General features: G+C 41.5%; 1 protein-coding gene across 1 annotated transcript in view; it reads left to right on the plus strand.

The window, feature by feature from the left end:
* The window catches only part of TRANK1 (tetratricopeptide repeat and ankyrin repeat containing 1), a 100,933-nt gene that overhangs the window by 36,333 nt on the left and 44,458 nt on the right, over window positions 1-20,142 (plus strand). The window contains exons 9-14 of the mRNA XM_006869185.1: window positions 5,341-5,502; window positions 8,345-8,599; window positions 10,529-10,705; window positions 11,092-13,947; window positions 17,828-18,027; window positions 18,329-18,466. Coding sequence (XP_006869247.1) covers window positions 5,341-5,502; window positions 8,345-8,599; window positions 10,529-10,705; window positions 11,092-13,947; window positions 17,828-18,027; window positions 18,329-18,466 — 3,788 coding nt within the window. The remainder of the gene's footprint in view (window positions 1-5,340; window positions 5,503-8,344; window positions 8,600-10,528; window positions 10,706-11,091; window positions 13,948-17,827; window positions 18,028-18,328; window positions 18,467-20,142) is intronic.

The following is a 20,142-nucleotide window of genomic DNA, read 5'->3' on the forward strand; positions in this document are numbered from 1 at the left end:
AGTTGTCTTCCAAATTTCTTGGCAGAGATGAGTGAGTGCCTCTTGTGCTGCCTCACTTTCTTGAAAGATTTCATTTTTTATTCCATCGATTCCTGGTGCCTTGTTCTTTGCCAATTCTTTCAATGCATTTTGGACTTCCTCCCTGAGTATCATTGGCTCTTGTTCATATGGTAAATGGTTGAACAGTTGTGGTAATGTGGGTTAATGTGCTGGACTGCAAAGTCAGTTTGAGCTGCAAGGTCGGTGGTTCAAGCTCACTAGCTGCTCCTTGGAAACCCTATACTGGGTCATTATGGGTTGGAACTGACTCAACAGCACTTAACAACAGTCATGTTGTTAAGTCAGCTATCTTTAACAACATCTCCGAGCTACCACCAGATGGCAGCATACCCATCTTCTTTAGCAGCTAGCTGTTCAATTCTTTACATAGGAAATCTTGGAGAACAAGATTTGAGCCTGTATTTTTATCACAATTTTGATTAGCTCTTGCTGCTTCATGAATACAGGGATTTTTAGAGTGAGCTCAAATCCAAGTCTCTGACACTTTTTCCCTCTGGCCCTCCAGAGGGGAACTGGCAGCTTTTTGCTTTTGCTTTCTGCTGGATGTCTTCCCCATAGATGGGGTCTGTGACTCACAGGTTGTGATTTTAGATCTTCGAATCCCCAAGCATTAACACAGGGTGTAAATGCAGGCATGGATATTGACTTCAAGGGTGTCCACAATACTTTTTCCCTTTCTATAAAAGGAACATAATTTTCCTTTTAGAAAATTTAGAAAATATAGGAAAGGAAAATCAAGAAAATATTAATTTTCCATGAGGCTACACCCCCACCCTAATTAATATATTTGTGATTTCATCATTTTTGTTTTTCTCTGTGCATTTATAATTATACTATACATTTTACTTTTAAAAATGAAAGTGGGAAGGGCATATAAGTAAATTGTTACTATTGTGTCTATAAAATGTACATGTTTTACCCTTTTTAACATGATAGTAAGATTTCAGGCAAGAAATAAATTTCTTTTTTTGAAATGATTTATATTTTCTATTACTTCTGAGCACTATTGCAACTTCAAGGGAGCTCTTTAATTAAAAAAAAATTAATTTATATGAGGAGAATTCAAAAAAATTCATGGAAAAGGAAATGAAACGATAATGAAAAATTTCCACAAACTTTTTGAAGCCCTCCCATTGTACAAAATTTGTAAAAATATAGTCATATGTAATAACAAAAAACCTACTAGCATCAAGTCGATTCTGACTTATAGTGACCCCGTGTGGGATTTTCAAGGTTGTAAAGTTTTATGGGAGCAGAACCTTGGAGCAGCTGGTGGGTTTGAACTGCTGACTTTGCAGTTAGCAGTTAGTTCAGTATTTATCCTACACACCAGCAGGGTTCCTTAATAACAAAAAAAGTTCTTTTATTTATACATCAGCTTATTTTATTTATCCAGTCTTTTTAAATTCACCAGTACTTACATAATGTTTACCAGCCACTCCTCAGAAACCCGGTACAGGATTGCTATGGGTCAGAATTAACTCGGTGGCCCTTAACAACAACAACAATATAATGTTAGTGCCATCAGGTTGTTTTTGACTCAGAATGACCCTTTATAGGGTTTCCGAGGAGCAGTTGCTGGGTTTAAACCGCCATTCTTGTGGTTAGCTGCCCACTGCTTAACCTATTGCACCAATCAGGACTCCAGTACTTACGTAGTCATTTTTTTTGTCTTTAAAAGTCTAGCTGTGATTATGATACATAAGCAACCTTACATTCTGATGTATATCTCTTTATTAAGCTTATAAAAAATTAAGGGAAAAAAATCCAAAAAGTTTAAAGTAATAAACAAACACCTCATAGTCTTCCTACTCAAGGATATCATTGCCAATATTTTAGCACATTTCATTCTGTGCATTTTTGAACAGCTAATATCATTCTCTAAGGCGTCCTGCTGTGGTTCTGTAGGATAAGTACTGGACAGCTAACACAAGGTTGGCGGTTCAAAAACACCAGCTGCTTCTTGGAAACCCTATATTGGGTTGCTATGAGTTGGAACTGACTCAATGGCACACAACCAGGAGCCCTGATGCCGGTGTGGGCTAGGGGTTGGGCTGCTAACTGCAAGGTTGGTAGTTCAAATCCACCTGCTGCTCACAGGAGAAAGAAGAGGTGGTCTGCTCCCATAAAGATTTACAGTCTCAGAAACTCTACATAGGATTGTTATTAATCAGAATTGACTTGATAGCTGTGGGTTTTGGGTTTAATATGATTCTCTAATTTCTTTCCTGATGTCATTTTCTCTAATCATTTATGTCTTTTTAACTCATCTGAAGTACTTAATCATACATTTGTTAAACATCTACATCTAATTGCCTCTGTTATCAAATTTAGTGTGTTTCTTGTTCAGTTTCAAGTGACTTTTATACTAAACTAATTCCCCTTGGGAAAAATGATGTTTACAAAAATACTTTAATGACAATGGGCAGAGGTTAGTTTTCATTGTGAAGGAAATTCCTCATTTAGCAAGAATCCTAAATTTCTGTACTGATTTTCACTATTTCTGCATCCTCATCGGTATTTTTGGATGAAGGTGGTGACAGGGTCAAGTGTAGGAGTGCTGGCCAGATGTTATTACACTACACTCATGGTTTCCATCTTTGAATGAGTTTCTAGTTCAGGTGATGTAGGTCTTCCTTTACCATGGGGTTTCCACTTTGTCTTCCCTGTGTATACTTCTGCTTGGCACCTGCAGGTGTCTTGACTAGAGGGCAATGAGCATTTGCCCAAGAGCTTGGGTTTTGGTGGTGTGTGTAGGTTTCTGGTGTTTGTATTTGATTTGTTGAAATGTGATACAGGTGTGTACCAGAAGGTGTAGTAGCTCATGTTCGTGGCTGCCTGGATGTCCTTGGAGCCATTGACCATTTTTGTGCATGTCCTTACCTTGGTGTGCTCTCATTTTGAAAAGTCAGCACCTGAGGCTTGTTCTTGAGGAGCATCTTTGGGCTTATGAAGCCTGCTTTGTTCATGCCACTTCACAGAAGTGCCTGGAAATTTAGATCCTGCCTTGACAGCCTCTAGCCAATGACTGATTTGTTGTTGTTTTTAAGAGCCATCAAATTGGTTCTGACCCATAGCAACCCTGTATAGGGTTTCTGAGGAGCACCTGGTAAACTTGAACTGCACACCTTGCAATTCAAACTGACTTTGCAGTTCAGCGAATTAACCCACACCACACCAGGACTCCAATGACTAATAGATGTGAGAATATAAACGCCCAAGTACCCTTTCCTTGGGTGAAGACAACTCTGAGGTGTGGCCTACACTCCAGAGCTCCCCTGAGGGATCAGACTTAGGCCACTTTCTGTGGAGCTTTGCTTGAGATTGTACCCCTGCTTGCTTTCTCCCCTCCCTATCTGGCTCCCTTTGCTCCCATACTGGTCACCCCTCCTCACTGAAGTCATCTTTTGCCACTGCCACTGAGTTGGTTCTGGCTTATAGCCAATCATAAGACAGAATGGAACTACTTCAAAGGGTCTCTGAGATTTTACGGGAGCAAATGGCCTCATCTGTCTCCTGTAGAGTGGCAAGGAGGTTTGAACTGTCAACTTTGTAGTTAGCAGCCCAATGCCTAATCTACAGTGTCATCAGGGTTCTCTGAATTAAGTCTTGTTAGTGTTGTTTAGTGCACTGGAGTCTATTCCAACTCATAGCAACCCTGTATAGGTTTCCAAGGAACAGTTGGTGAGTTTGAACCACCAGCCTTGCAGTTAACAGTCCAGTGTTTATCCTACAGCACCACATCAGTACTCATCCTTAATAAACTAGCTGTACACAAATCCTTAACACATTGTCTGGAAAACCTGACAAGAAAGGAGGCTCCCTCCCCCCTGGAATAGTTCACTTATTTTAAAACGTTCCCACTCTGGTAGAACATGCCATTCAACATTCCTCTTCAGAAACATTGATGGCATTTCTATCATTTGCCAGGCCCTTTAGGTGTGAAGACACATGTCCTGTTTTGATCTTTTATCTCTTCATTATGATTCAAGTTTTAAATAATTAAAAAGTAACTTATGGAGGTGAGATTCACTTGTTAGCTGTCTACAAGTAAACAATCCAGTGGCACTTAGTACTGCCTCCTGACTTGTGTAACCATCACTTCTGCCTAGGTCCAGCTCATTCCCATCACTCCAAAGAGATCTCTGAACCCACTGAACAGTTTCTCGCCATTCCCCTCAGCTCCTGGCAGTCAGCAATCCATCTTCTATCTCTATGAGTTTGCCTTTTCTGGATAGTTGATATAAATGGAATTATACAGTATATAACTTTTGTGTCTGACTAGTATCTCTCATCATTAATGTTTTGGAGGTTCATCCAGGTTCCAGTATGTATCAGTATTGCATTTCTTTATATGGCCAAACAATGGTCTACTGTCCAGATAGTTGGCATTTCGTTTATCTGTTTTTCTGTTGAAGGATATTTGGGCTGCTCCCACATTTGTGCTTTGTGAATATTGCTACTATGAAAATGTATGTATTTGTGTGAGTCTCTTGTGGTCAGTATTTTTAGGTGTATGCCTAGGAATAGAATTGCTGGGTCATATGGTAATTCTGTTTAATTTTTTCAAGGAACTACCAAACTGTTTTCCACAGAGGCTATACCATTTTACCATTCTGCCAACAATGAACACTGGTGGCGCAGTAGGTTATGCGCTGGGGTTCTAACCACAAGATCAGCTACACTGTGGATAAAGATAAAGCTTTCTTCTCTCTTAAAGATTTACAGACTTGTATAACCTATACAGGGTCACTATGAGTTAGAACTGACTTGACGGCTCACAACAACCACCACTACCACCAGCAGCAATGAAGGAGGGTTCTAACTTCCTCACATACTTCTCTGAATTTCATCAAGCATTTGTATTATTTGTTAATCTTGGCTAGAGTCTTTGGCATGTCTGAGGCCTCAGTTCAGCCATCTGGGCATAATTCTTTCTGTTCTGTGTTGTCTCTTATCTGCTAGCAACTAACTTAGAGTTGTTCACATGGCAGTGGCCATGGACCCAAGAGAACTAATGGAAATATACACAGTCTCTTGAAGTCCAGTCTCAGAACTGGCACATTTTATCTGTTCCATTTTATTCATCACAGAAAGTCACAAAGCCAGGCCAGAATCAAGGGAAGAATAAATGGATAACACATCCCAGTGGGAGGATCTGCCAAATCACGTGGAGTATAAAGCATGTGGATATGAAGCAGGAGTGGAGAGGTAGTCATGTTTGTAGTCTGCTACAGCTGCAATCTGGATTCAGAACTACTATCTGGTGTTGCTTTGCAGGACTGAACAATGGTGAGGGACCCATCAGTGAGAGTGAGATTTTCCGGAGAGTCTCTGAGCAGCTTGTGAAATACATGAACTCAGGAGATCGGTTGATGCAGAAAAACTTTTTGAAGCAAGACATAGTTCAGCGGTTCTTGCGCCTTCTGTCTTCTCTGCAAGGTAATTTTTGTCACAATGTCCAAATGTGCTAGAGATGATTTGTGCTCATTAGAACTCTTCTTACATGCTTTCACAAGTTAAACTTTAAACATAACAAGGATAATCCATCTACATGGAAAACATTCAAGGAGTATGGCAAGTTCTTCAGTAAAAAGTTGAATCATCCACCTCTGAACTTCAGTCCCTAGATTCCATCCCTAGAGACAACTTCTGTTACTAGTTTCTCATAGAATGACTCATTGCACATTCCATCATTAAACTTTTTTTTTCATTATGGGAATATCAGAGAACTTTCAGAAAAGCAGCATAAACTGTAGATAATCAGAGGAGATTCTGGAAGTTGTACATAAAATTTAGCACTTGTAAAATTGACAGTTTGGACTATGAAAGCACTCAACTCCGACTACTTATAGGGATATGTCTCAATTTTACAGAGAAGGCAGGAAGGTTTGGCTAGAGAACTCACACTTGTGTTTAAGACCATGCAGCAGGTTGTACTGGTTAAGGCTTGGAGTTGTATTTTTAAGTGTTAGCTCTACCACATACCAAATCTGTGACCTTAGTCCAATTGCTTAACCTCCTTAAGCTTTAGTTTCTTCATCTCTGTCTAGTTGGGGGAACTAATATCCTGAGCCACTTGATGTGGGACATGTAGTCCAGTGGCCTGCAAAGAGAATACTAATGTGAATTGAGATGAGATGCTTCTTGCCATAACAGTGTTTCTTTTTTGGGTATGAATGACTTGAAGACAAAAAGAACACTCAAGACTCTAGGATGGTGACGTCACATGTGGAATCTTTAAATGAAGGTCACCCTGTGCAAACCACATCTAGAGACTATTTAACTTTTGCACCTCATGTCATCTAACTTACAAAATTTATCCTCATTTCTACTTAGAGTTATACAAATAAGAAGTGAGCTGTTGGTGATGAGTATCAATCTCATAAGAGGCCACAGATAGGAATGTTGCTTTTTGAAAGTCTTCCAGTCTTTTTGTGTGCTATGGTGTGTGCTTCTGTATTGTGTTTGTTTGTCTCACTCTGGGTAGGTTACTTTCCAAACCCTTCTCTCTTTGTTTCTTGCCATTTATATCTCTCCTTTGAAGGTCTTTTCCCACCTTTCTTCTGGGACCTCGAAGCTACCCAACCCCTTTGACATTTCCCCTTCTCTTTACTTTCCCCTTTTCTCTCCTCTGACCATCAAGGAGGAGCGGCAGGATTTTTTTTCGTTTGGAATTGACAAAAAGAAAAGCCCAGACTAAAGTTGGATTTAACTGGCAAAAAAAGTGACTTTTTTGACATAGCCAGGTCCAGGATCTAGCCAATATCAATAGGACCTAATGCGTCCCTTCCTTCAACTCAGTTGTTATCTGGTTAGCTTCTATCTCAGAATCCCTGTGAGACAGAATGGCTACCAGCTGGTTACAGGTCTCTAACCTCTAACTTGGTCCAGTGTTTCTGGTTGTATGGTCCCATCTCTCTTAGTGATTTGAACAAAAGTCCTAGGCCCCACTTTTGGCCACAACATGTACCATGACCAATACTACGGTCAGGGGAAGAGTCCTGATTGGCTTGGGCCCAAATCACAAATGTTATGCCCATCCCTGCCATATGGAAGGGAGACTGCTAGAGGCTGAGAGTGCTGTAACTAGGAGACAAGTAAGGGACAGAAATTGCAGATGTCTGTTACAAAAGTTGAGAATGTGGTGGCTCTGTATGATAAGCAGTAGACTGCAAACCACGAGGTTGGCAGTTTGAGCCCACCAGTTGGTCCATGGTAGAAAGATGAGGCTTTCTGCTCTCGCAAAGATTTACAAGTCTTGGAAACCCTTTATAGGGTTGCTATGAGTCAGAACTGGCTCAACTGCACTTAAGAAGAACAACATTACATAAGTTTATAGGCAGGGCTTCAAAATGTATGTCTAAAATGGAATGGAAACATAATGAAATGTTTCCATAAAAGCCCCCTTGTATTTTTCATTTTTATTTTGTCAATTCACATTAAAATGTGATGGAGCAACACCTTGTATTTATAAATATTTTTTATTTTAAAAGGAATGTATATTCATGGAAGGATATGGGAAGCAAAAATGAGCAGATATAAATAATTGCATTTTATTTAAGTCACCCTTGCTTTCTTCTTTTCCTCCCTACTTTTTTACTTGCAGGCTTGCCAGGTAAATTGCAAATAATACATATTTATGTATATGTTGGTGATCTGAAATTAAAATTTGACTGGCATCCTAGATTTTTATTTGCTATATTTGACAATCAGTTTATTGAAGATCTACTTAAAACACTCTACCCATAATCATAACAACAGTTGAACTGTGATTTCATATATTAGAGATCATATGGAAACACGTATATATCATGATATAAAATTAAGAATCAAGAAATAAACCTTTTCTTATCATTACCCTGTAGCTCTTGACTTTTAAATTACTCTCTAATGTCTTCCAATATTTCACTGTTCCTAAGCAGGCCACACTCTTGATGTTATGCAAAGTTTAAATCAGACTTTTCCCTTCTGATTCTAGTCTGAATATTCTGGATACTCTGAACTAAAGTATTCCTCCTTAAAACACACTCATGATGTTGTGTGCGTCCTGGGCCAGGTTCTGTATTCTCCATACAGTACTTTTAAACCTTCCAGATGTTTACAATGATGTTCAAGAACAATTAAATGACTCACTCAGAGTAATGACTCTTTTGTAGTTTCCCTAATGCTTAAAAATACTGGTCTGTCAGAAATCTGAGCCAATTATGTACATGTGTGTTGGGCATTGTATAGAAATCATATGAACCTTTTTTGGTGTGTGGTCTCTTCTTATTTTTGAAAGAAATTCCTCCTGACCTGGTTTGTGACATTAATCGCGACTGTGCGAACACCTTCATCAAGTTCCTGCTGGAAAAACAGAAGTGGCCTGAAGTCCTTCTGCTGTTGACCCGTAAAGTGAGCGGAAAGCCACCATTCAGAGACTGTCTCATCAAAGACTGCAATCTCTCAGACCTTGACATTTGTGCCATCATTCCACACCTCAGCAGCTGGGACCAGCGGAAGACGCAGCTCCTGGGCTGCCTCATAGACAGTGGAGGTGAAAATGCCTAGATGGTTTCATTGAGAAGTTGTCCAGATGGGAGTGATGCAAGCCAGTGCCCATCACAGGGTCCTTCCCTTGCTTTTGTAAATTCCGTTTGCCATTCTCTTCCTCATATCTTCTTGTTCTGTCCCCTTCTAGTGACAGTGGATTAATGCCTTGTTAGTGAGTATTGGGGGCCCCTGGGTGGTACAAAAGACCACTGACCTAAAAGTGGACAGTTCATAGCCACCCAGCAGTGCCTTGGAAAACAGACCTGGTGATCTGCTTCTGTAAAGACTGTAGTCAAGAAAACCCTGTGCAGCAGTACTCTGTGAGTCAGAATCGTTTAGATGGCAACAGCTTTGCTTGCCTTGTAGTGGATCTTGCCCTATAGGAACTCTGCAATTTTGTCTTCTCTTCCTTGTTGTGTGAGAAACATCAGGTATGTGGAGGGCCCGCTGCTCTGGTTTAGTCCACGCTGGTTATTTCCTCCTGAGCTCTGCCTAGGTTTTCCCCTGTACTTGATGTGCTGTGTGTCCTTGTCACTTTTGGGGCCCTACTTATCAGTGGATTGAGATTTGAAATACTTGCTTCTAAAGCAACAACTAATTAATTGGTGGGTGCCAGCATCTGCTGCTTTAATCAGGATGGTCACACATGGTGGGTTTGTGTCTGGAATGTGCAGACTGTATTGCTGTACTGGGTTTTATTCTAAAAGTAATTTAGATACATCAACTTCCTGCTGCTCCCACCTCCACTAATGCCACTACTAACTGTATGGCCTTGGGCCTGCTATGTCTCATCATTTCTAGAATGGGAATGATAATAGTTTCTATTTCTTATACTGCTGTAAGTATTGAATGAATTAGTGTATGCAAGCCCTGGCTATGTGGTTTTCTGCTCATTTTGTCATTTAAGGGGAAACACTCTTCATAAGGACTGACAACATGGGGGTCCTTATCTCTCAAAGTGCCATAATGCATTGGCTCCATGCAAGGCTTTCAGAAGGTAGAGAGAAGCCCTTCTATGATATATTTCTTTAAACTTATTCTTTATGTAGAGTATTATTTCTTCTTTTGCTCAGAAACTGGTGATCTTATGGAATTCCTGTTTTATTCTTGGACTCAGAACTCATGTATAGATCTCCTACCAGGGATAGTGCTGGGAACTAAGGCTCAAAGATGATTACATGGCTGCTGGAAGCATGCATAGGGAGCTACTGGTCTGTTGTTAGTGGGCGAACCTGCTTGAGGAGCCTGCAGCATAGCGTTGATACGTGAACCGAGCTAAACAGGTGATGAGGGGTGGAGAGGTGCCAAGAAGGATAGAAATTGAGGGTGGTGGCTGGTGGCTGTGTGCCATGGAGTTGGTTCTGACTTATAGCGACCCTGTGCAGAGTTTCCGAGGCTGCAAATCTTTACAGGAGCAGAACGCCTCATCTTTCTCCTGCGGGACAGCTGGTACTTTCGAACTGCTGAACTTGTGGTTCACAGCCCAATTCGTAACCACTACGCTACCAGAGCTCCTTAGCAATTGAGGGTAGACAAACATTTTAGGGTGAAGTTAGTAGAAATGAAGACTGTAAGAAGCATCACTTATATCCTGTGACTAACCATGTGTTAAGTATCATGGTAGACAAGATTGGAATTTCGTTGTTCTCATACCCTGTCCTTATTCTAGGGGAATACTACTAATCATGGAACTGTGGAGGAACAGCTGGAGAGGTGGGAGAGGCAGGGTCCAGGAACAGGGCTTTCACCCTATGGGTACCTGGAAATCTTTCCCTCCCAGGAAGGTTGGTGGTCAGAGGTTCTTGGAAGTCAGGGTCAGCATCAGCTCTTCCCTGGAAACGAAATGGCTGAAGCAGTCTCTCCTGAATCCCAGGCCATACCTCTTCACAGGGGTGTGACTTACAGGGCTCTCTTCTTCTGCCTCCCTCCCCAGCTTTGCCTGAGGGTCTCCAGGAGAGCCAGGAAAGCCCACTTGTCCTGTGCCTGAAACATGAAGACTTCGAGTTGGCTTTTCTTCTTTTGACCAAGGGTGCGGACCCCCACAACATTTCTTTCACGGAAGGTGATACTCCTTTGCATGCAGCACTTCACATCTTTTTAGATATCAATGGTAAGTCTTAATTGTTAAACAATCTCTTCCTTGAAGAGATGAAAGAGGAAGCTAGATATTAGAACTGATGCTGTGTTTTCGGTCTTTCCTTTTGGGAAAGGGAAAACAGATAATCTGAAAAAGGCTCATTTCTTGACCAGGTCAGCCCATCCTGCCCTCCCACACACAATTTAATAGGAGGTAGTAACCATTGTGGTGACTGGTCAGAGTGGGTTGGTTAAAGATTCATGCGTCCCAACGTTGGATGTCGGTAGCTGAGACATATTTTCTAATTATTAATGCCCTTTTTGCATGTTAAATAGCCTGGCATCTTTTCAAGTCTCGGGGTATTCTGTCCTCTGAGAAGAATAGCTCAGCACTCACAGGATCTTGTTTGTGTCTTTCAGCTGACATTGGCTTTAACTTCCTCCGGCATCTGTTGGACCTATTCTGGTCCAACCCCGCTGAATTTTACTACCTCAACCCCAACATCCAGGATGGCAGTGGGAACACACTGATGCACATTCTGTTTCAGAAGGGCATGCTGAAGCGCATGAAGAAGTTGATAGACCTGCTGGTGAAGTTTGACATCAACTTGAACTTGAGAAACAAAGAGGGGAAAGATGCACGGCACCGGATCAAGAAGAATGATCCTCTGCTCTTGACCTGGAACAAAGCCTTGATGGAGATCAGGCGGAGGAACCGACAGGACTCTGCTGCCCACCAGGGGAAGCTCTTGAGATTCGCTCCCCATGGCCATATTTCTCAGCTCAAGTCTCTTGGTTCATGCAAGTCATTGTCATATGGCACCATTTCCAGGACCCTGCCAAAAGGAGCTGTGGTCTCTGAAGTCCGGGAGTCTGTCCCTGTTGCCCAGGTAACAAAGCAGGAGCCTGAAATGTTTGCGTCACACTGTATGAGAGACCATCTTGTGAAGGACATTACGATTTTGATTCAGGAAGTTACATTGGATGCATTCCTCCCAGAGGAAGGTGCTCAGTGTGCAGGAGCAGGCAAGGAAGTAAAGAAAGATGAGTTTCAGCAAACCCCAGGCTGTCACGCAAGCAATAATGCCCTCCCTGAGGCAGAGGATGAACATGCTCAGGCAGCCGTTTGGGACATGCAGCCTGTTCCTGTTGGTAACAGAAGGAGGGAGGGCCAGGAGAACTGGAACATGCAGGATATAGAGGCTTGCCTCCAGGACTTTGATAATATGACCTGGGAGATTGAGTGCACCTCAGAAATGCTAAAGAAACTCTCAAGTAAGGCAATGACCAAGATCATAAAGAAGAAAATCATCTTTGCTATCCAGCAGCTGGGGAATGGTGAGTGGACCCATTGCCTGCAAAAGCGACTGAGGCACCTGAATGGAAACATCCAACTTTTCGAAGCCAAGCTGGACAAAGGGGCCCGGATGCTGTGGGAGCTTGCCATTGATTTCTCACCTCGATGCAGTGAGAACCCAGAGAAGACCATGGCCACAGAACAAAATGTGCCCACTGTGGAGAAGTCAGGGCGGGTCTATACAGAAATCATCCGGATCTGGGACATTGTCTTAGATCATTGCAAGTTGTCAGACTCTATCAGAGCCATCTGCATTGCCTACAACCGGGGCCTGTCCTGTGTGCTTCGGAAGAAGCTGAAAGGTATCAACAAAGGACCGGTGTTTACCAACATGAAAGTGCAGAAGCGGATACCCCGCTGCTATACAGAGGACACAGAAGATGAGAAGGGCAGAGAGTGTGTGGATCCTGAGTACTTCCCCCCAGCCAGTGCTGTGGAGACAGAGTACAACATCATGAAGTTCCACAGCTTCAGTACCAACATGGCCTTCAACATCCTTAGTGACATGACAGCGACAGCAGAGTACCCCTTTCGGGTAGGCGAGCTCGAGTATGCGGTGATCGACCTCAACCCCAAGCCACTGGAGCCCATCATCCTCATTGGACGGAGTGGCACCGGGAAGACAACTTGCTGCTTGTACAGGCTGTGGAAGAAATTCCACATTTACTGGGAAAAAGCCGAGCAGGCAAGGAGCCCACTGCTGACACAGCAGATCTGGTTGAAGACAAGATTGGAAGTGGAACCTGGAAAAGAGGGTCCAAGTTGGGAGGAAGTGGAGAGGGAGGAAGAGGAAGGGGAAGGTTCAACTGAAGTGGAAACAGTGGACTGCATGAGTCAAGAGCAGGAGAGCGATGCTGGTGCAGGAGGACCCAACATGAAGCCATTGGGAGACAACCAAACAGACGTCTATGAGCCAGGTTATCCCCACCAACTGGAGCATCTCCATCAGATCTTTGTTACCAAGAACCATGTCCTGTGCCAGGAGGTACAGAGAAATTTCATTGAGCTTTCCAAGTCTACCAAGGCCACAAGTCACTATAAGCCCCTGGAGCCTAGTGTTCACAGACTCCAAGATCTGAAGGATGAGAACTTTCCTCTGTTTGTGACTTCCAAGCAGCTGCTCCTTCTTCTTGATGCTTCTTTGCCCAATCCATTTTTTCTGAGAAACGAAGATGGCAGCTTGAAAAGAACCATTGTAGGTTGGTCCATACAGGAAGAATTTACCATCCCCAGTTGGCAGGAGGATGAGGATGACATGGAGATGGATGGAGACGACGAGGAGGATAAAGCCACAGAAGTACGTGTGGGTGACAGTGATCCCCGGGTGTATGTGACATTTGAAGTGTTCATCAATGAAATATGGCCCAAGATGAGCAAAGGGAAAACTTCCTACAACCCCGCACTGATTTGGAAAGAAATAAAATCTTTTCTGAAAGGGTCTTTTGAGGCCCTCAGCTGCCCCAGTGGAAGACTTACTGAAGAAGCATACAAGAAATTAGGGAGAAAACGGTCCCCCAATTTTAAGGAAGATCGGAGTGAGATTTACAGTCTCTTCTGCCAGTATCAGCAGATCAGGTCACAGAAAGGTTATTTTGATGAAGAGGATGTCCTGTACAACCTGTCCTCCAGGCTGTCAAATCTCAAGGTGCTTCCATGGTCCATCCACGAGCTCTATGGGGATGAGATTCAGGACTTTACCCAAGCTGAGCTGGCGCTGCTGATGCAATGCATTAATGACCCCAATGCCATGTTCCTCACTGGAGACACAGCCCAGGGCATCATGCAAGGTGTGGCCTTCCGCTTCAGCGATTTGCTCTCCCTGTTTCATTACGCCAGCAGGAACAACACAGACAAGCTGTGTGCTGTCCGGAAACCCAAGAAGATTCACCAGCTGTACCAGAATTACAGGTCCCACTCGGGTAGGTGCAGGCCTTGGGTGTCCCTATGGGGCATGATCCTTAGGCACTGACCTTGGGTGGTTTTTGAAGCTATGGATTTGCTTTGATTAGGCCTTTGCAGCTTCAGTAAGGGTAGTACTGGGATTTTGTATCAGAGTATTTATGAATAAAGGAGCCCTGGTAGTGTAGTGGATTCCAAGTTTGGTTGCTAACAGCAAGGTCAGCAGTTCAAATCTACCAGTCGCTCCACAGGAGACAGAAGAGGTTTTCTGCTCCCATAAAATTTTATAGCCTTGGAAACCCTATACAGGGTCGCTATGATTTGGAACTGGCTAGGTGGCACAACCACCACCACCACTTATGAATGAGAGACCTTATGGTTTCTGCCACTCCTCACTTTTTAAGTTGACAAATCCATGTGATGTGGGCTAGAAATGTACTTTTAGCTGCCTTTGAAAGAGTTTGTCATGGCATGAAAACAATTTAGAGAAACATTCAAAATGAGATCTTTTGTTAAAGTACTTTGGAGGCACCTGTTGATCTTGCAAAGTAATTATAAAATTATCATTAAAAGTCACTGATCCTTAAAGCTGTTTATCTCTCAAGGAGAAGCAAAAAATAAGGGTAGGAGATGGTGGGAGGTAGGTGTGTAAATTTAGGCAGATTTTTAATCTATTTAAAATGTGGTTGTAGTATAAAATTCTGCTTATCAAAGTAACTTTCTGTTTTTCCATATGGGAATCAGTGTGTCAGTACTATTTACTTCACAAATTTGTAGTGTGGCTTCATCTTTTTTCTGTTGTTGTTAACATATCTTCAAGTGTCTTTCTGGGCTTGCTATTTACTTGATTTGGTTTACTTTTCTTGTGCTATTATCACCCTCTCCTATTTATTAGCAAATTTCTAACTCTAGTTAGAAATTAATTTTTGTAATTTTGATTGGAATTTAATTGAATTTATACCTGTTTGGGAAAAATTCACATTATTGAATGATTAATATTAATTGCTATATTTTTTCACAAGTAACACACCCACATAAATAATGCATATTTTCCTAGCATGCCTACAAAAATAGCAGGGAGTGGTGGCAAAGTTGGCCAGGCACCCCGTATAGCATGTGTTATTTGCATAAAAATATGATACTGACTTTTCTGAACCACGACCTTTCCAGGTCTTTTCCAAGATCCTGCACTAATGTTTTATAAATCCCCCCAGACATTTTGCATAGCTATTAGGTTTATTCCTAGGTCCCTTATACTGTTTGTTGTTATGTAGGCTTACCCTTTCTTCTTTTCTTTCTTTATATTTTCAAATCATTTATTAGTAGTATAGAGGAATACTGTTGGCTCTTATCTCTTGATTTGGTATCCAACAATCTTGCTGAACACTCTTACTATTCTAATTTTTTGGTTTTGGATTTCCTTTGCAAGTAAAGGTGGTTTTCTCTCTTCTTTCCCAATCTGTAATACATATTTCTTCATATGATCACATTTCACTTTGAATAGAAACACTAACAGACATCCATGTGCTATTCCTGAAGCTGATGGGAATACGTCTAACATTTCACTAAGTAAGATGCTTATTGTAGGTTTTTGCTGGATTCTATTTTCCTAATTGCATGCCAGGTGGGTTATGACTTGGTAGAACGAGAACACATAATATAGCACATACTCACTGAGAGTAAAATTTGAATGAAATTCTGAATTGTTTAGTCACGTGTTCAGATAATGATTGGGAGCCAGGTGGCCTTCCAGAGTGTAGTGTATACCACACAGGTCTCTTAAAGTCTTAATTGGTGTTGCCTGTGACTCACAGGATCTGCCTGCTCTTCTGTGGTCTTTTTATATCTGGCACTTGTGTTGTGCAGGAAGAACTGACAAGAAGAAATATATATTCTCAGTGGCAAACACTAGCCCATCCTTCATTGATTTGTTGTTGTTGTTGTTATGTGCCCTGGAGTCGGTTCCGACTCATAGCGACCCTGTACAGGGTTTCCAAGGCTGTAAATCTTTATGGGAGCACAAAGCCTCATCTTTCTCCTACAGAGTGGCTGGTAGTTTCGAACTGCTGACCTTAAGGTTTGCAGCCCAATTCGTAACCACTATGGTACCAGAGCTCATTGATTTAGGAACTATTTATTGAACCTGACCTGATACTGTGTTGAGCCTGGATGGATGAGACATGCTGTTCACATTTGTCTTCAGTAGTGGCTCTAGGGAGAACCACCTTTGTTGTTGGATTCAGTAAAGTGGTCTTGACTTGCTAGTTGGGCAAGCTCCTTTTTCTGTATTGTATCTCTGTTTAAGAGTCAATAGTCAAGGGTAAAAGAAGCCAGTAAGACCATCAGGATAGAACATGATAAAAGAGGTTGTTGCTGTGAACAGGTTAGTCTGCTTGTCCTTTCTAGTGGGAATGTCCCCACTCAGAAGGTTCTGGGTAGGGCTCAGGATTCCACCTAAGGTCCTATACACTTCAAAGGCTCTGCAATAGGCCTATTTCACTGGGTCCATTATGTTTTAATTCTGTATTTTTGAAGTCCCTTTGTATGTTTAGTAAATATTTTCTCTTATCTCTTTTACAAATTGAAATATAATTCACATATCACAAATGCACCCTTTTAAAGTGTATAATTCAGTAGTTTTTAGTATATTCTCAAAATTGTATAACTGGCACAGTCTAGTTTTAGAACATTTTGATTAGCCTAAAAAGAATCCCATACCAGTTAGAAATCACTCCTGTTCTCCCCTCTCCTCAGTCCCTGGCAACTGCTTGTCTTTTCTCTGTCTCTATATATTTACCTGTTCTGGAATGTCATATAAATGGAATCATATGAGGTCTTTTGTGAACAGTTTCTTTCATTTGGCATAATGTTTTCAAGGGTCATCAATGTTATTATATAGTATATATCAGAATGTTGTTCCTTTTTATGACTGAATCATCTTTTATCCTCTAAATATTGTTATATCAAAAATTGTTTTTCCGAGTCCCTACAAGACATTTATTTATTGGATTCCAGTTTTTCACTCCCAATAATGTAAAGCTTTGGCCCTTGCTAACTCCTGATGGTGAGGGGGAATTCAATTATAGTGGATGTGCTTATATTCAGCAGTTTCTAATTCTCATAATTTTATATTGCATAAGAGTACTGCAAGTCTAGTAAGATCATAGTATTAATCTTGTGAGCAAAGTGTCCATGGCAGCGGAGTTCTGGGTTCAGTCCAGCTGGAAATCCTGTCAGTTGGAGGTATTCCCTAACTTCTCAGATCTTGGACTCACTGTTGGTAAAAGTAGGTTCATCTTGATTTTTATGAAGGTACCTGATGTTAATAGGTGTCCAGTCAATGCCACTGCCCTTTCAAAACAAGAGGTAATAACTGGGGATAAACTTCTTTGCAAAATCCTTTTTGTAGTTCTGACTGTTTTTCTTAGTATAGTCCCATCTCAGCTCTGTGTAAACATAGTGGAAAATGGTGATGGAGGCCTTGGTTGCTACTATTTATTAACCTGCTGTTGTCATGATAACGTGGTTCCCCCTCGCCCCTGTTTAAGCAGCAACCAGAGGGTGCAGGATCATGCTGTTTCTTTACCATGTATACTGGGCCCTTACACTAGCACTCTAATAGCTAACTGTTTAGATTCTGTATCTGCCTTGACTCTTCTCTGTCATGAGTATAGATCAGGAATGAGATTCCACACAACCCTCTCACCACAGCAGAACATCTCTGCCTTCATCCACTGCACCCAGAGAAGCTCCGGGTTAAAGTGGTAATCATATGGGAACTAGAATCAGGCTTCCTGTTATATGTCCTGCTTATAAGAAAAATACGACATCTCAGAAACAAAAAGAAACAAATCTAATCATGTTGTACAGTATCTGACATGTGTTTTCTGTTTTACCCAGGAATCCTCAATTTAGCATCTGGAGTGGTGGATTTACTTCAGTTCTATTTCCCAGAATCTTTTGATCGCCTTCCAAGGGATTCAGGCCTCTTTGATGGCCCCAAACCAACTGTCCTGGAGTCTTGTAGTGTTAGTGACTTGGCAATTTTGCTAAGAGGAAACAAAAGGAAAACGCAGCCCATTGAATTTGGAGCCCATCAGGTGAGTTTCTTGGGATTTTATGTTTTTGAATAAACATCAAATTTTGTTTGCAATAAACAAAAGATCAAGAGTTTAAATTATTCTATAAAACATAATTCAATAGTCTGTGTCCCAGAATAGGTCATTGCTGTAACTATTCCATCTTGCCTGGTTGACCAAGTCCATGCTGACCACATCTTTTTAAAGTTATCCATCTCCCATAGAAATAAGTTGAACTTTCTGAGGTTTCTTTTTGTAGAATTTGATGATTTTTCTCTCTTACCTAGTTTCTACTTTAAAACTTTTGTTTTTTTCTTTTCAGGTAATACTTGTTGCCAATGAAATGGCAAAGGAGAAAATTCCAGAAGAGCTGGGGTTAGCGCTTGTGCTAACAGTTTATGAAGCAAAAGGCTTAGAATTTGATGATGTCCTTCTTTACAACTTTTTTACTGATTCTGAGGTATGTGATAATGAATTGTTTTTACATAATGCATGTATATGTGTGGGCTTCCTTTCGACTGAGGGGAAAAGAATTTGGACCTGAGAGTAAGAGTTTGTCACAGGCGCCAACTGTTAGTGTTTTGGAGCATCATACATTTAGTGTGTTTGGTTGTGGGCTTTGACAGTGGCTCCGAGTTGTTTCACAATGTGTCTGGGCTGGCTCTCCTCATGCACTTCCCTTCCCTGCTCTCTTCTTGAATCAGTGTTCTTCTGAATGCCTGGTATCCAAGTGCCAGTTTCCAGTTTTCATTAGCTATTGTTATCCTTGGCTCCCAGGCGTGCTCAAGTTGGAGCAAGCTCTAAAGAGAACCTTACAAATGAAGGCAAGTTTAGCAATGCTCATCCTATGAGGACAGAACTGGGCAAAGCCAGTTCATAAAGAGAGACAACTCTGGGAAGACAAGTAAGAATTGGTTCCTGTCCACTTGATCAGGTAATGTGTGGGATGAGAACAGCCACCTTGCCTGGGAGGCCCCTCTGGCATGGCTTCACTACCAGTGCTTGCTGCCTGTGCAGACAATAGCAGCAAAAAGCCCCTGGATCCACCCACAGTAACCACTGTGCCAGCCCGTTGTTTTAAATCTTTGTGAAAGTTTTATCTCTCCAAGCATAGTATGTTATGAATAAAGCTACCAGCTCAGGACCATTGTCCTCTGTTTTCTGGCAACTGGCTTCTCTTCACCACCGTGTTTTGGTGGGTACTCAGGCTGATTGCTGACTGCTGTGGCGTCTCCGGTGAGGACTTAGCTGGCTGTGTCCTGATCCCTGTGGCAAACTTCCCGATGTACATGGTGCATGCTTGACAGGGCTGGTATACATACCCAAGACAGGAGTACCTTGAAAATCCTTTCCAAAACTGACCCTTCAGTTAAATCCTTACCTTTTTTTAAGACCTTCTTTTATGTCATGTTTGCATTAATAATACCTACAATTAATATTGCTATGGGTGTGTTATAGTTGATAAAGTAGTCTTTGAATGTATTATCTCACTTTATTCTCTACCAGCTCACTGAGGTGTATATTTTTATACCCTAATGATATAGTGGCAGACAGTCATGAAGGTTAAATAAATCACCCATAGTCATATTATGTAGGTGGCAGAGCTGAGAGATGAACCCAGATAATCTTTCTGCTTTACACCCTTCCTTTTAAAGGCACACATGCAAATTAGGTCCTAGAACTTTCCATTGCTATACCTTATGCATATTCCCTGTCTTTTAACTTTTGCTGTAACAGTAAGATGCACCCTCATTAACCCTGGAACCATTTTAATCTCGAGAACTAAGTATTTTTTCTCATAATACATCCATTGGTCATGGTTGGACTTAGGCTTTCCTAAAAGATCAAGGGGTAAGATTCTGTTGTTCCTGTACTTCATTAAGTGCAAGTTGTATGCTTGTGCCAATAAGAAACTCAAGGAGCTCTGAATTTATGGATCTGTAACTATGGTCAACTCTGTTTATGCAAAAGAAAGTCTAGTTATTCTCACCTTGATCCTGGGAATGGCAGAGGCCCAGATATCTTAACCATATGTTCCCACCAATGACTCCATGAGTCTTATAAAATTCAATCACAAATTGAATGTTTTGGTTAATATTCACTTCATACTAAGTGTAATTAAGTCTCCTAAAGAGA

This window comes from Chrysochloris asiatica, unplaced genomic scaffold, assembly GCF_000296735.1.
Source record: "Chrysochloris asiatica unplaced genomic scaffold, ChrAsi1.0 scaffold00127, whole genome shotgun sequence".
NCBI classification, from domain to species: Eukaryota; Metazoa; Chordata; class Mammalia; order Afrosoricida; family Chrysochloridae; genus Chrysochloris; species Chrysochloris asiatica.